Consider the following 11,290-nt stretch of genomic DNA (forward strand, 5'->3'; position numbering starts at 1 on the left):
TCTTTAGGGTCAGTTTCTAGAGTTTTATTTTGTTCCTTTGATTGGGACCTGTTTCCTTGTTTTCTTCATACGCTTTGTGATGTTTTGTTGTTGAGGCTTGGGCATTTGAAAAACAACCATGTCTCTTTATGGACTGGCTTTATGCAGGGGAAGACCTTCAGTGATCAGTCTAGCTAGAGATTCTAGGACCTCTCAGAGCATTTTAAGGATGTATCTTCTCTGTGCTTGTGCATGTGCTTTTAGTTGCCTCAAATTCCCTAAGGAAGCCAAAATAAAATTCCCTGAGGATTTTGTCCCTGCTTCTCAGAAGCCTGTAATCTCTTGCTCTGCTTGGCCTATGTCTGTGAAACTACAGCTTTAACATGCAGCAGTGGTTGTGTTTCTTTTCAGTGACTTCCAAGCAAGGCCACTAAGAAACCATTCCCTTGGGTAGCCCCCAGACAAGCAAGAATGTTAGATGCAAGGTCTACTCTTTTGTTTCCATCCTGAGAGAGGATCCACAGTATGGGAGGTTTCTTCCCAGTTCTACCATGCTACATCAGCTAGAGGGGTGGGCATGAAGAGGCACGCAAGGTACCATAATTTTTGTACCCTTCACTGGGATCTCTTCTTGGTTTTATACTGGTCTGGGTGCTGTAACTTCTTAACTGATCTCTGGAGTTCTCTTGAAGATATTCTGTTCCATATGTCATTGTTAACTCAGTGATTCTGTGTCAGTGTGAGGGCCTGAAGCCCATTAGTTCACCATCTTGCTCATATTCACCCCATTTGATTCCTTTTTGGAGCTTGTATTTCTGTGTTGGAATTCTTCATTTTTTTCATCCATTTTTGTCCATCTTCCCTTCTAATTTCTTAACACATATCATTAGTTATTTTTAAATTCCTTGTCTAGTAATTCCGATATCCATGTCATCTGTGCATCTTCCTCTATTGATTTTTTTCTCTGATCATTTGTCATATTTTCATATTTCCTCTTTTCTCTTCTTAAGCCTTTTATGGCAGAATGATTAAAATCTGGAGATTAGACTAAATGTTATTATTCCCCAGAGATGGCACGCCCATTCCCCTATCAAACAACTAGAATGGGAGACTCATCACTTCCATCCAACCAAAAGTTAACTGTGTTAGAGCTGTGTTGCTACTTTTGTTATTTTCTGTTTTACTTTCCTTTTGCCGGGATTTTAGCACAGGGTGAGACCTGTCCCATGTGTATTCCAGTTCCCACCTTTTAGCAGCAACTTTAAGTGTAACCAACACGAAATTACAAGTATCTTTCTGTGTTCTAGCTCAGGTCACAGCTTCCTCTGTGTCTGTATTTTTAGCAAGTCCTGCCTGTGGGGTAAAATCAGCAGGAGGAGAGAACTGACTGTTTTTTAGGCTTCTACGTATTTCAGTTTCTCACACTACCCCATGATTGTTACAAGCCCCATTACATTCCTCTTAGCCCAGCATCATTCATCTGTGTGTGACAAGCCGCACCCTGTGTCCCCAGACAACACAGACACCCACAGGGAGGAGAGCAGCCACTGGTCTCTAACCGTCTCATTGTTTTTCTCAGGAATGTAGTTCATTTAGATTTATCTTTGTATCCACAGTTCTCTGGGATCTTTTCTTAAATCTACATATTTTTTTATCTGTTGTTTTCTTGTTATTTTGGAGGGTATAATGGTCTTTGGTGAGCTACATCATAACTGGTAGCAGAATTATCAGCTCATATTAATCCATTTAGGAATTGGGATGATTCAAAGTTGGGCCACCCTAATTTTACTCTTAGTACATATTCTGTTAAGGTCCCAATCCAAAGCCTGGAAACAACTTACCAGGGCCTCTCCCATCTGACAAGCCCTGAATGCCTATTTTGTCACCTAACACCTGTAAGCCCTTTTGGGAAATTCTCTTCAACTTCCCAGCCAGTAAGCTTCCTCCTCTGAAACCAGAAAATGCTTTTCTAGGAATACTGTCATTGAATGTCAGGCTCATCTCTGGATTTTCCTCCTTTCCCAGATCTTGACCCCACAATTACTAACTGCTTTGGTAGTTACCTAGTAACTTCAAAGAGATGCTATTTTGTTTTGCCCAGCTGTTGTAGTTGCTCTCAACAGGGTGATTGGTCTTAACCATCTAGTTCATTAGCAGAAGGACAATCCCTACTAAGCTTTGGATCTCTAAAGGTCCTGAGATGGTAGTTTTGAATAAACTGATAGAAGTTCTAGCTCTTTCCACTAGGAGTTTATGAAGATGTATATTCAGTCTCAGTGGGCCACTGGAACCATTACTGCTCATTGGTTCTGACAAACTCAGTGGGAAACACTGCTAAGCAGACTAACAGCAGTAGCAGATTGACTTCTTCAGGGTTTCTGGAAAATCAGTAATAATAGTCACAGTGTATTACTTTAAAGAACCTTCTGCAAACCACAAGCAGCTATGGCATACTCCTTCATGAGTTCCTCCTTGACTGCTTAGATGTAGGGAGGGTGTTTGTAGTCCTCCATCATTTGTGTTCCATCTGGATTGTGGTATGGGGCCCAGACACATTCTGCTGGGTGGGAAAGAAAGAGAGGAGAGCTAGATTTTGTGCTGCTGTATGACAGTGTGCCAATGGGGTCTCACAGTGCCAGAAGCCCTCAACCTGGATGCTACAGTGAACCCACTAGCAGGTTGAGTTTAGGTGTATTTGGGGCGAGAAGTAGATGGAGGTGGATTGGTTGGCCTTAGTAGTAAGCAAAGCTGATTCTCCCACGTAGCATGAAAATGCAAGTAATTACGAATTTCTTACCTTTTCCCCCCCAGGAAAGAGAATGGGAAGTAAGTGCCACTGGTGAACACTAAGTTAGCACAAGTAAACATTTAGATGAGTAACCCCACCTACATACTGAATCTAATGGAGTCATCAGAGGCTGCAGTTCCTCGTCCTCAGGCTTTGTGATCAGTGTTCAATCTCACTGACAACTTCCTGACTGCAAACAGTATTAACTCGCTATTACCCTGGTCTTGGGAACAAACCATAAGGACCTTGAGGGCCCAAAGCTTCTGTTAAGTTTGTAGAAGTGGCCTCAGATTTTCTGTGAGATTAGAGTATACTGGCTCTGCAAATGTACTTCCAATTTCCTCCCCAGATGGACTCCGTTTGAACTCTATCCACTTTGAAGTTGAGCTACTAAATGAATTATAGGAATGTTTAACCTTTGAAGCATGCCGTATCCCCAGATTTCTATTAAAACTACAAATAACTTCTGATTATGACAACTCAGCATTAAAAACTGAGCCACTTCTTGGTACATATCCAAAGGAAATTAAATACGGATCTCAAAGTGATATCTGTACTCTATGCTCATTGCAGCATTATTCACAATAGTTAAGCTACTAAAACAACCTAAATGTCTGTCAGTGGACAAACGGATAAAGAAAACGTGATATGTGTGTATGTATGAGTATATATATACACACACCATTTTCATCAACATAGATGAACCTGGAGAACATTATACTAAGTGAGATGAGCCAGACACAGAAAGGCAAATACCATATGATCTCACTAATATGTGGAATCTAAAATAGTCAAACTCACAGAAGCAAGTAGTAGAATGGTGATTGCCGGGGTGGGTTGGTGGAGGAGAAACCGAGGAAGTGTTGGTCAGAGGATGCAAAGTTTCAGGACGATTTCTGGAGATCTAATGTACAACATGGTGACTAAAGATAATGATACTGTATTATAACTTGCATTTTGCTAAGAAAGTAAATCTTAAGTGTTCTCACCACAAACATAGTAATTATGTGAGTTGATGAGTATGTTAATTAGCTTGAGTGAGGTGATCATTTCACAATGTGTGTCAAAATATCAATTTGTAAACCTTAAATATATGTGATTCCTATCTGCCAATTATACCTCAAGAAAGTTGGAAACAAAAAAAAAAAAACCCAAAAAACTGACTTGAATTGATTGTCTTTCAGGTATGAGAGAATTGAAATCCCAATCCATATTGTACCTCATGTAACCATTGGGAAAGTGTGCCTTGAATCAGCAGTTGAGCTGCCCAAGATCCTGTGCCAGGAGGAGCAGGATGCATACAGAAGGATTCACAGGTAGAAACTTCCCTGGCTCCTCTTCTCCGCTTCTAGATCCCAGTCTCAGTTATCCTCTTCTGTCCTTTCATCTTAGCAGCTCAACTCTTGAGCACACTTTCCTTTTCCCTCTCTGTGAGAATGCTTTATAGCGGTCTTCAAACACAACGCTTCTCACGCTGTATGAAAACAATTTTGTTAACATTTGTGTGTCTCCTGCTGCACTTTGGATCCTCCAAGGGTGAAGACACTTTTTTGGATGTAAAAAAGTAATAAATTACAACATCTTAGTAGCCCTGATGCCAAGCACTGGGTCTTGCCCAATATTATGTGAAGGCTTCAGTGAGACAGTAATTTCAAAATTATCTCTTTGAATTATATCAAAGTTCTGAATAGAGTCACGTCTCAAAAATCATGAAAAATTTAACAATAATGGGAATTTCGGTTACACATATTCATCTAATCCAGATTGGCAGAGGTCTGGTGCAGTTTATCATTTTGTTATATAGTCCATGACCCTTCACTGCTGCTTTGTTACTAACCTCAACTATTTTATCCCTTTAGTCTTACACATCTGGACTCGGTAACCAAGATCCATAATGGCTCAGGTAAGATTTTTTTCTCGAGTATAAACAGTTATCTCTGAAATACTCAGCTGACGGGAGTAAATTTTGTTTCAGTGACTGAAGTGTTGAGTACAAGTTATCCCCAAGTTTCACTTCTCAAAAGCTTTGCCATTCATTAGTTCTGCTCCCAGTTTTACTATTGAATGCCCTGGACTGGAGGAAAGACAGGAACAAGTTTTATGATAGACTTCCTCAGCGGTGTGCTGGTACATGTTTAATAACCAGTTCTCAGGGAGCAGGGAGGGCCCTGATTTGGTGTTTTTGCCTGTTTCCATGGTATAATACCCCTCCATGGCTCATTTCAAAGCACTAACATGGCCTCAGTCAGATCACGGACTTTCTGAAATTTCAACAGTTGGCTTTCGTGAGGTAGTCTAAGTTGGTTCTAGCACAGCACTACCATCCTATGGTGGTGGGAGTTGAAAGAGATGGATAGACAGACAGACAGATGAAAGAGAGGGCATGAGGGAGGAAATTCTTTCATGCCAATAAATATAGAAGGAATATCTATGCAAGCCCAAGGAACAGCAAACTCAATACAATACACAAAATTACTTTTCTGCAACATATACAGCTATACACCCACACTTCCTCTCTAACCCTGACTCTCAGGCCATTCTGTGCAATCTTCCCCAGTGGCTGACAAAGTCACCAGTGAAGAAAGGGAGGCTTTCGAGTGTTACAGATAATTACTTTGCAGGGGAAAGAAGAGAGAGATGGCTCAGTATATTTGTCCCATAATATCTGTCTAGAGATAAAACCTGACAAATAATTAAAAGTTGGTAATATACCAAACCCTGTCCAGAAAGTATCCAGCCACTTACTGTGAAATGTAGAAACATTTATGGGAGAAGATACAAGAAACATTATACATAGGACAATGATGCCTCAGTCCCCTTCAAAGTAAGCACCCTGAGACCTAACACAGTTCTCCCAGCATCTCTTCCACTGTTCAAAATACTCTGCAAAATCCTTTGCTGGAATCGTCATCAGCTGCCCCATTGTATTTTTCTTGAATCTCACTGATGGTCTGAAATCATTTCCCTTTCAAAGGTGATTTTAGTTTTGGGAAAAGCCAGGAGTTGCAGGGTGCAAAATCTGGGCTGTAGGGGGACTGAATCACCTGGGTGATTTGATGTTTTCCCAAAAAACTGAACAAGACATGATGCATGAGCAGGCATGTTGTTGTAATGAAGCTGCCAATCACCAGTTGCCCATAGCTGCAGCCATTTTCATCGTATTGCATCCCTCAACTGGTGAAGAACACTGAGGTAGTATTTCTTATTGTTTGGCCTGGAGCAGCATACTTGTGAGGGACAACACCTTCCCAGTCAAAAAATACAGTTAACATGGTCTTGATCTTGCTGCGACTTTGCCACGCCTTCTTTGAGCACGGAAACCAGGCGACTTCCATTGGGATGACTGAGCCTTCGTTTCTGGATCATAGCCATAGTCCCACAATTCACCTCCAGTTATGACCTTCTTGAGGAAATCTGGTTCATTGGTAGCGGTTTGAATCAAGTCATTAGCAACTGCAGCACAATATTCCTTCTGCTCTGGAAGCAAAAGCCACAGAATGAATTTTGCCACAATACATGTCATGCCATGATCCTGAGTCAAAATCTCAGACACAGTAGTTTTTGTAACCTCCAGATCAGCTTCTGGTTTGCGCACTGTCAGTTGTCCATCTTTGTTGATTGCAGCCCGTACATGTTCAACATTCTCAGGTGTTCTGCTTGCTGCAGGCCTTCCAGAATCAACAGATTCTCACCCATCTTTAAAGTGTTTGTGCCACACTTTTATTTACACTACGTTCATTGCATCATCCCCAAAAGCCTTCTTAATCATCCAAATAGTTTCCAGGGAGGAATGTTCAAGCTTAACACAAAATTCGATGCAGATTTGTTGCTCAATCATTTTGAATGCAGTGGCCACACAGTATACATGCTAAGTGAACGGCATCTACCACCCCCACTGACTAGTACAGTGAAGTTGTCATTGTTCACGCACACTCATTCCAGTCCACTCTTCCTGGCTGCCAGGTTACATTAATGTCACGCAAACCATTCTATTAACAATGGCTGGACTTTTTCCAGACAGACATCATATATAATGTAGCCATTCTCTAAAGCCACAGTATTGTAATTTAAGTCAGAAGTGGACAAATCAGTACAACCAAGTAAAGCCGAGAAATAGGGATGTGTGTTTGTGTGTGAGTGAATTTATATTTAAGAAAGATATTACTTCAAATCAATTTTAAAAGGATGAATTATTTACTAAATAGTATTGGGATAGTTCATTTTTAAGTTTATTCATTCAAGAAACATTTGAACTAGGTACTTACTGTTCTAGGACTGGGTCACAGTCCTGAACAAAAGAGACAGTCTTAACCTTCATGGACTTATTATATATTCTATTTCCATTAGGGGGAAATAGATTCCTAGCTAACTTCCTACACAAAAATAAATTCTAGCTATATTTAAACTTTTACTGTTAAATATGGTAAAACCACTTTGGGAAAGGGGTTAGCAATTACAATTACCAAATGTCCCACCAACTCCTCTTCTAGGCATACACCCCAAAGAGTTGAAAGCACGTGTTCAAACAGAAACATGTACAGGAACGTTCATAGCAGCATTATTCGCAATAGCCGAAGAGTGGAAACACCCAGGTGTCTGACAGTGGGTGAATGGACAAAGTGTAATCCATCTGTAGAATGAGTACTGCTCAGCAACAAAAAGTATAAACTACTGTACTGGTACAGGAACAACCTGGATGTAGCACCACACAAAATGCTATATATTCTGTAGTTCCATTTATATGAAGTTTGAGAATAGGCAAAATTATACTGTGGTGACAGCAAGCACATTAGTATCTGCTGGGGCCAGAGGTGCATGGACTGCAAAGGTACCTGCAGAGGAGCCTGTGGGCTGATAGAAGTGGTCTATACCTTGACTAGGAGTGGTTACAACGTGTGTGCACTTATCAAAACTTACTGAACTGTACATTTAAAATAGGTTCACTTTATTGTCTGTAAATTATACCCTTGTAAAGCTCATTTTAAAGTGAAAAAAATACAGCCCTGGCTGGTGTGGCTCAGTGGATTGAGTGCCGGCCTGCAAACCAAATGGGTGTGGGTTCGATTCCCAGTCAGGGCACATGCCTGGGTGGTGGGCCAGGTCCCCTGTAGGGGGTGCGCAAGAGGCAACCACACATTGATGTTTCTCTCCTTCTCTTTGTCCCTTCTTTCCCCTCTGTCTAAAAATAAAATAAATAAAATCTTTTAAAAGGAAAAAAATATGGGAGGAAACTATAAGAGGGTACTTTTCAAAGTCTAAGGAGGTAATGGCCTAAATATAATCTGAAACCCTGAACTCAGAAAGAAAAGGAATAAAGACTTTTATAGACCCCTACAGAAAAATCAAATTGCTCATAATAATTTTTAAAAGAAGTATGGATTAAGACAAAATTATTAGTTTTTCACATTTTTCTTTTGGCAAAGATTCAACTGAGAAAAGTGAACATACCCATGTACTGTTCCTGGAGGTATAATTTAGTATAATCTAGAAAATGCTGGATAATCAGTTTTTAAATATGCATGGACTTGTATATAGCAACTCCACTTCCAGAAATGTATCCATCAAAACTTTGTAGGACCAAGGGTACAAAAATAAATTGAAAGGGTATTAACTACAGTCTTTATAATAGCGAAAAACCAGATGCCACTGAAGCGTCTCTCAATAGAGGGTTTATTAAATTGGTACATGCATTCCAATGAGTATTGTACAGCTGTTAAGAAGGAAAGCTAGATCTTTACTGAAACAGAAAGATGTCTATAGCATATTGTTATGTGAGGAAAAGGTAACATCCAAAATCAGTTTTTATTCTAAAGTATATATACATACATGTATGTACACATACACATATACACATATCTTGGAAGATATATCCCACCATATTACAGGGGTCATTTTCAATAAGTCATATACTAGGAGAGAGAAAAAGATACTTCTGTTAGGTGGAATTTATTTTAAAAAATTAGAGTGCCATTGAATCCTTGTCTCACTATGAAGCTAAACATTCATAGTAAGGCATGAAAGATGATGAAACTCTCTTAGTCTTCATCTATGGTTTTTCCTCATTTTAAAGGAGGAGATTTCAAGTGAGTTAAAGTAATGTATTTATTTCTTCAATGTACATAACATTTGCAAAGCAGTTTCCTACTGGACTTGTGGAAAACTAAGTTACAGAAGGCAGAGTTCTAGCTCTCTAGGAAGCTAGTGTCATTTACACTGTGGGAAGGGCCGAGGGTTTGGAAAAGAAACCCTTCTATAGCTCTTAGCCTTTTTGCCTAAAGGAGTAAAGAGCTGGTCATTTTCTGCTCTCTGCTTAGCTGGGCTTCCCTCTGGCCTACAGATGCAGGGACGTTCAGGAATGCCTCAGAATAGGTAACTTTGCTTAGCTGTTCTTTCTTTCCTCTGGCTGGCTGTACAAAATTGTCTGGCAGTCCTACTTATTGCACTTTTTCTACTTCCTCCTCCAACTCCTTCTTTCTGTGCGTACAGTTGAGGGGCTGCTGGTGGTGGAGGGTTATCTCATGTGTTTTTTCTATTGAAGTGTTTACCAAGAACCTGTGCAGTCAGATGTCAGCAGTCAGCGGGCCTCTCCTACAGTGGCTGGAGGACAGACTGGAGCAAAATCAGCAGCATTTGCAGGAGTTGGAACAAGAAAAGGAAGAGCTTATGAAAGAACTTTCTTCTCTAGAATAAAGTGGAAGACAAAATGGGGTAAAAAATTTTTTCAATGTTCTGAAAATTCACACACCTCATGTGTAGGCAGACAATGGAGCATCTTTTTTTTATATCCCAATGGATGAGTTTTATGTATGGAATAAAAACAAGACGTCTTCCTAAAAGTTTCATAGGGGCTTAATGAACCCTCTACTTGTAACTGGCTTAGAAAAAACATTGCAAGTTTATTTAAGGAGAAAACTAAATGTTATTTTCAAAGGCTATGGAATGTGCATTGGCAAGGATAACCTGTAATAAAATTTCTGGGGAGGGTATATTTCAAACTTTTATTCTCCCCTTATTTAACTTGGAAATATTTATATTCATTTTTAGAGGCACTCACTCCCTAGAATAAGCTGAAGGAAGAAGAGTATTTAATGTTTCAGTTTTGTAGTTACAATGTTTATGTTACATAAGTAAATAAGTATATAAGGATTATGTCTTCCTTCTTGATCTCTGAAATACATACTCTGAGATACATATCAAAGTTGAATCTACGTGAGTGCCTTTCTAACCAAATAGATGAGTTCTAGAATATTTGATTCTAAAGTAAAATTGTATCCAGAAGATCCTATTTACCTAGGAACTTCATTATAGTATAAATGTGTTTTACCAGAGGTATTCAGGATTTAGAATATAACAAAAACCATACTTTATAAAGTTCTGTTGTATTATTCTTACCATGTGTAACCATAGATGGTAAGTGTATCTTCAGGAAAGAGTCAAGCCTAATTGCATACTGGAAATTAGTGGGAACTGGAGGAGGTATAAAGAAAGTAAACAATAAGAGCCCTAATCCCAACATCAATGACAAAGTGTTGGATTTTGTTTTTGTTTCTTGTTTCTCCTTAGAGTATTATTTTTCATGTTTTAAAATATAGTCCAGAACTACTTGCACCAGAATCACTCGGAGGTCAAATTGCATCTCTGGGTGGAACCCCAGCTGCTTCTAAGGCAAACCACTACCCTAGGGCATATGCAGTGTAAGTGCTGTATTTTCCCTAATTTCTCAAAGCCACAGTTCTTCTCTATTTTTTTTCTTTCCCTATAGGAAAAATTAAAGTATCCAGGTATAAAATTAAATAAGCTAAATCAATTTTGAAGAAAAAGTTGGAAGGACTCACATTACCTGACTTCAAGACTCACTATAAAGCAGTAGTAATCAAAATGATATAGTATGTGACCAACTGATTTTTGACAAGGGTGCAAAAGCAGTTCAGTGGAGGAAGGACAGTCACTTCAACAAGTGATGCTGGAAAAAATTGGACACCCAAAGGCAAAAAATTAACTTTGACATAAAATGCAGTTTATATAAAAATTAACTCAAAATCTACCATGGACTTAAGATATAAGATGTCAAACTATAAAAATTTTAGAATTAAAATCTTAGCAAAATTTTCATGATCTTGGGCTAGGCAACAAGTTTTCAGCCTTCACCTCCAAAGCAGAATCCTAAAAGGAAAAGTTAGTATATTAGACTTTATCAAAATGAAAAACTTTTGCTCTGCAAAAATTTCAGAGGAGGAAATTATTCAGAGAATTATTTGTAAACCATACATCTGATCAATCTAGAATATATAACAGTAAAAACCAACAATCCAATTAGAAAATGAGCAAAAGACATTTCACTAAAGAGGATAATATGGATAGCAAGCACAGGAAAAAGATCTTGAACTTCATTAGTCATCAGGGAATACAAATTAAAATCACAGTGATTTATTACTACATATTTATGAGAACAGCTAAAGAAAAACTTTTGAAAATACCAGATGCTGTTGAGCATGTAAACTGGATCTCTCATTCATGGCTGAT

General features: G+C 39.0%; 1 protein-coding gene across 4 annotated transcripts in view; it reads left to right on the top strand.

The window, feature by feature from the left end:
- BRCC3 (BRCA1/BRCA2-containing complex subunit 3) overlaps positions 1-10,862 on the top strand; it is a 59,462-nt gene extending 48,600 nt beyond the window's left edge. For 3 of the 4 annotated variants that reach the window (XM_024564344.4, XM_024564345.4, XM_024564346.4), the window contains 3 exons: positions 3,952-4,083; positions 4,627-4,670; positions 9,306-10,862. In XM_024564344.4, the coding sequence (XP_024420112.2) occupies positions 3,952-4,083; positions 4,627-4,670; positions 9,306-9,457 (328 nt within the window). In that variant the 3' untranslated portion in view covers positions 9,458-10,862. The remainder of the gene's footprint in view (positions 1-3,951; positions 4,084-4,626; positions 4,671-9,305) is intronic. The other variant, XM_053917120.2, reaches the window with a different exon arrangement.
- The last annotated feature ends 428 nt before the right edge of the window (positions 10,863-11,290 follow it).

The sequence above is a fragment of the Desmodus rotundus genome, chromosome X (genome assembly GCF_022682495.2).
Source record: "Desmodus rotundus isolate HL8 chromosome X, HLdesRot8A.1, whole genome shotgun sequence".
Taxonomy (NCBI): Eukaryota; Metazoa; Chordata; class Mammalia; order Chiroptera; family Phyllostomidae; genus Desmodus; species Desmodus rotundus.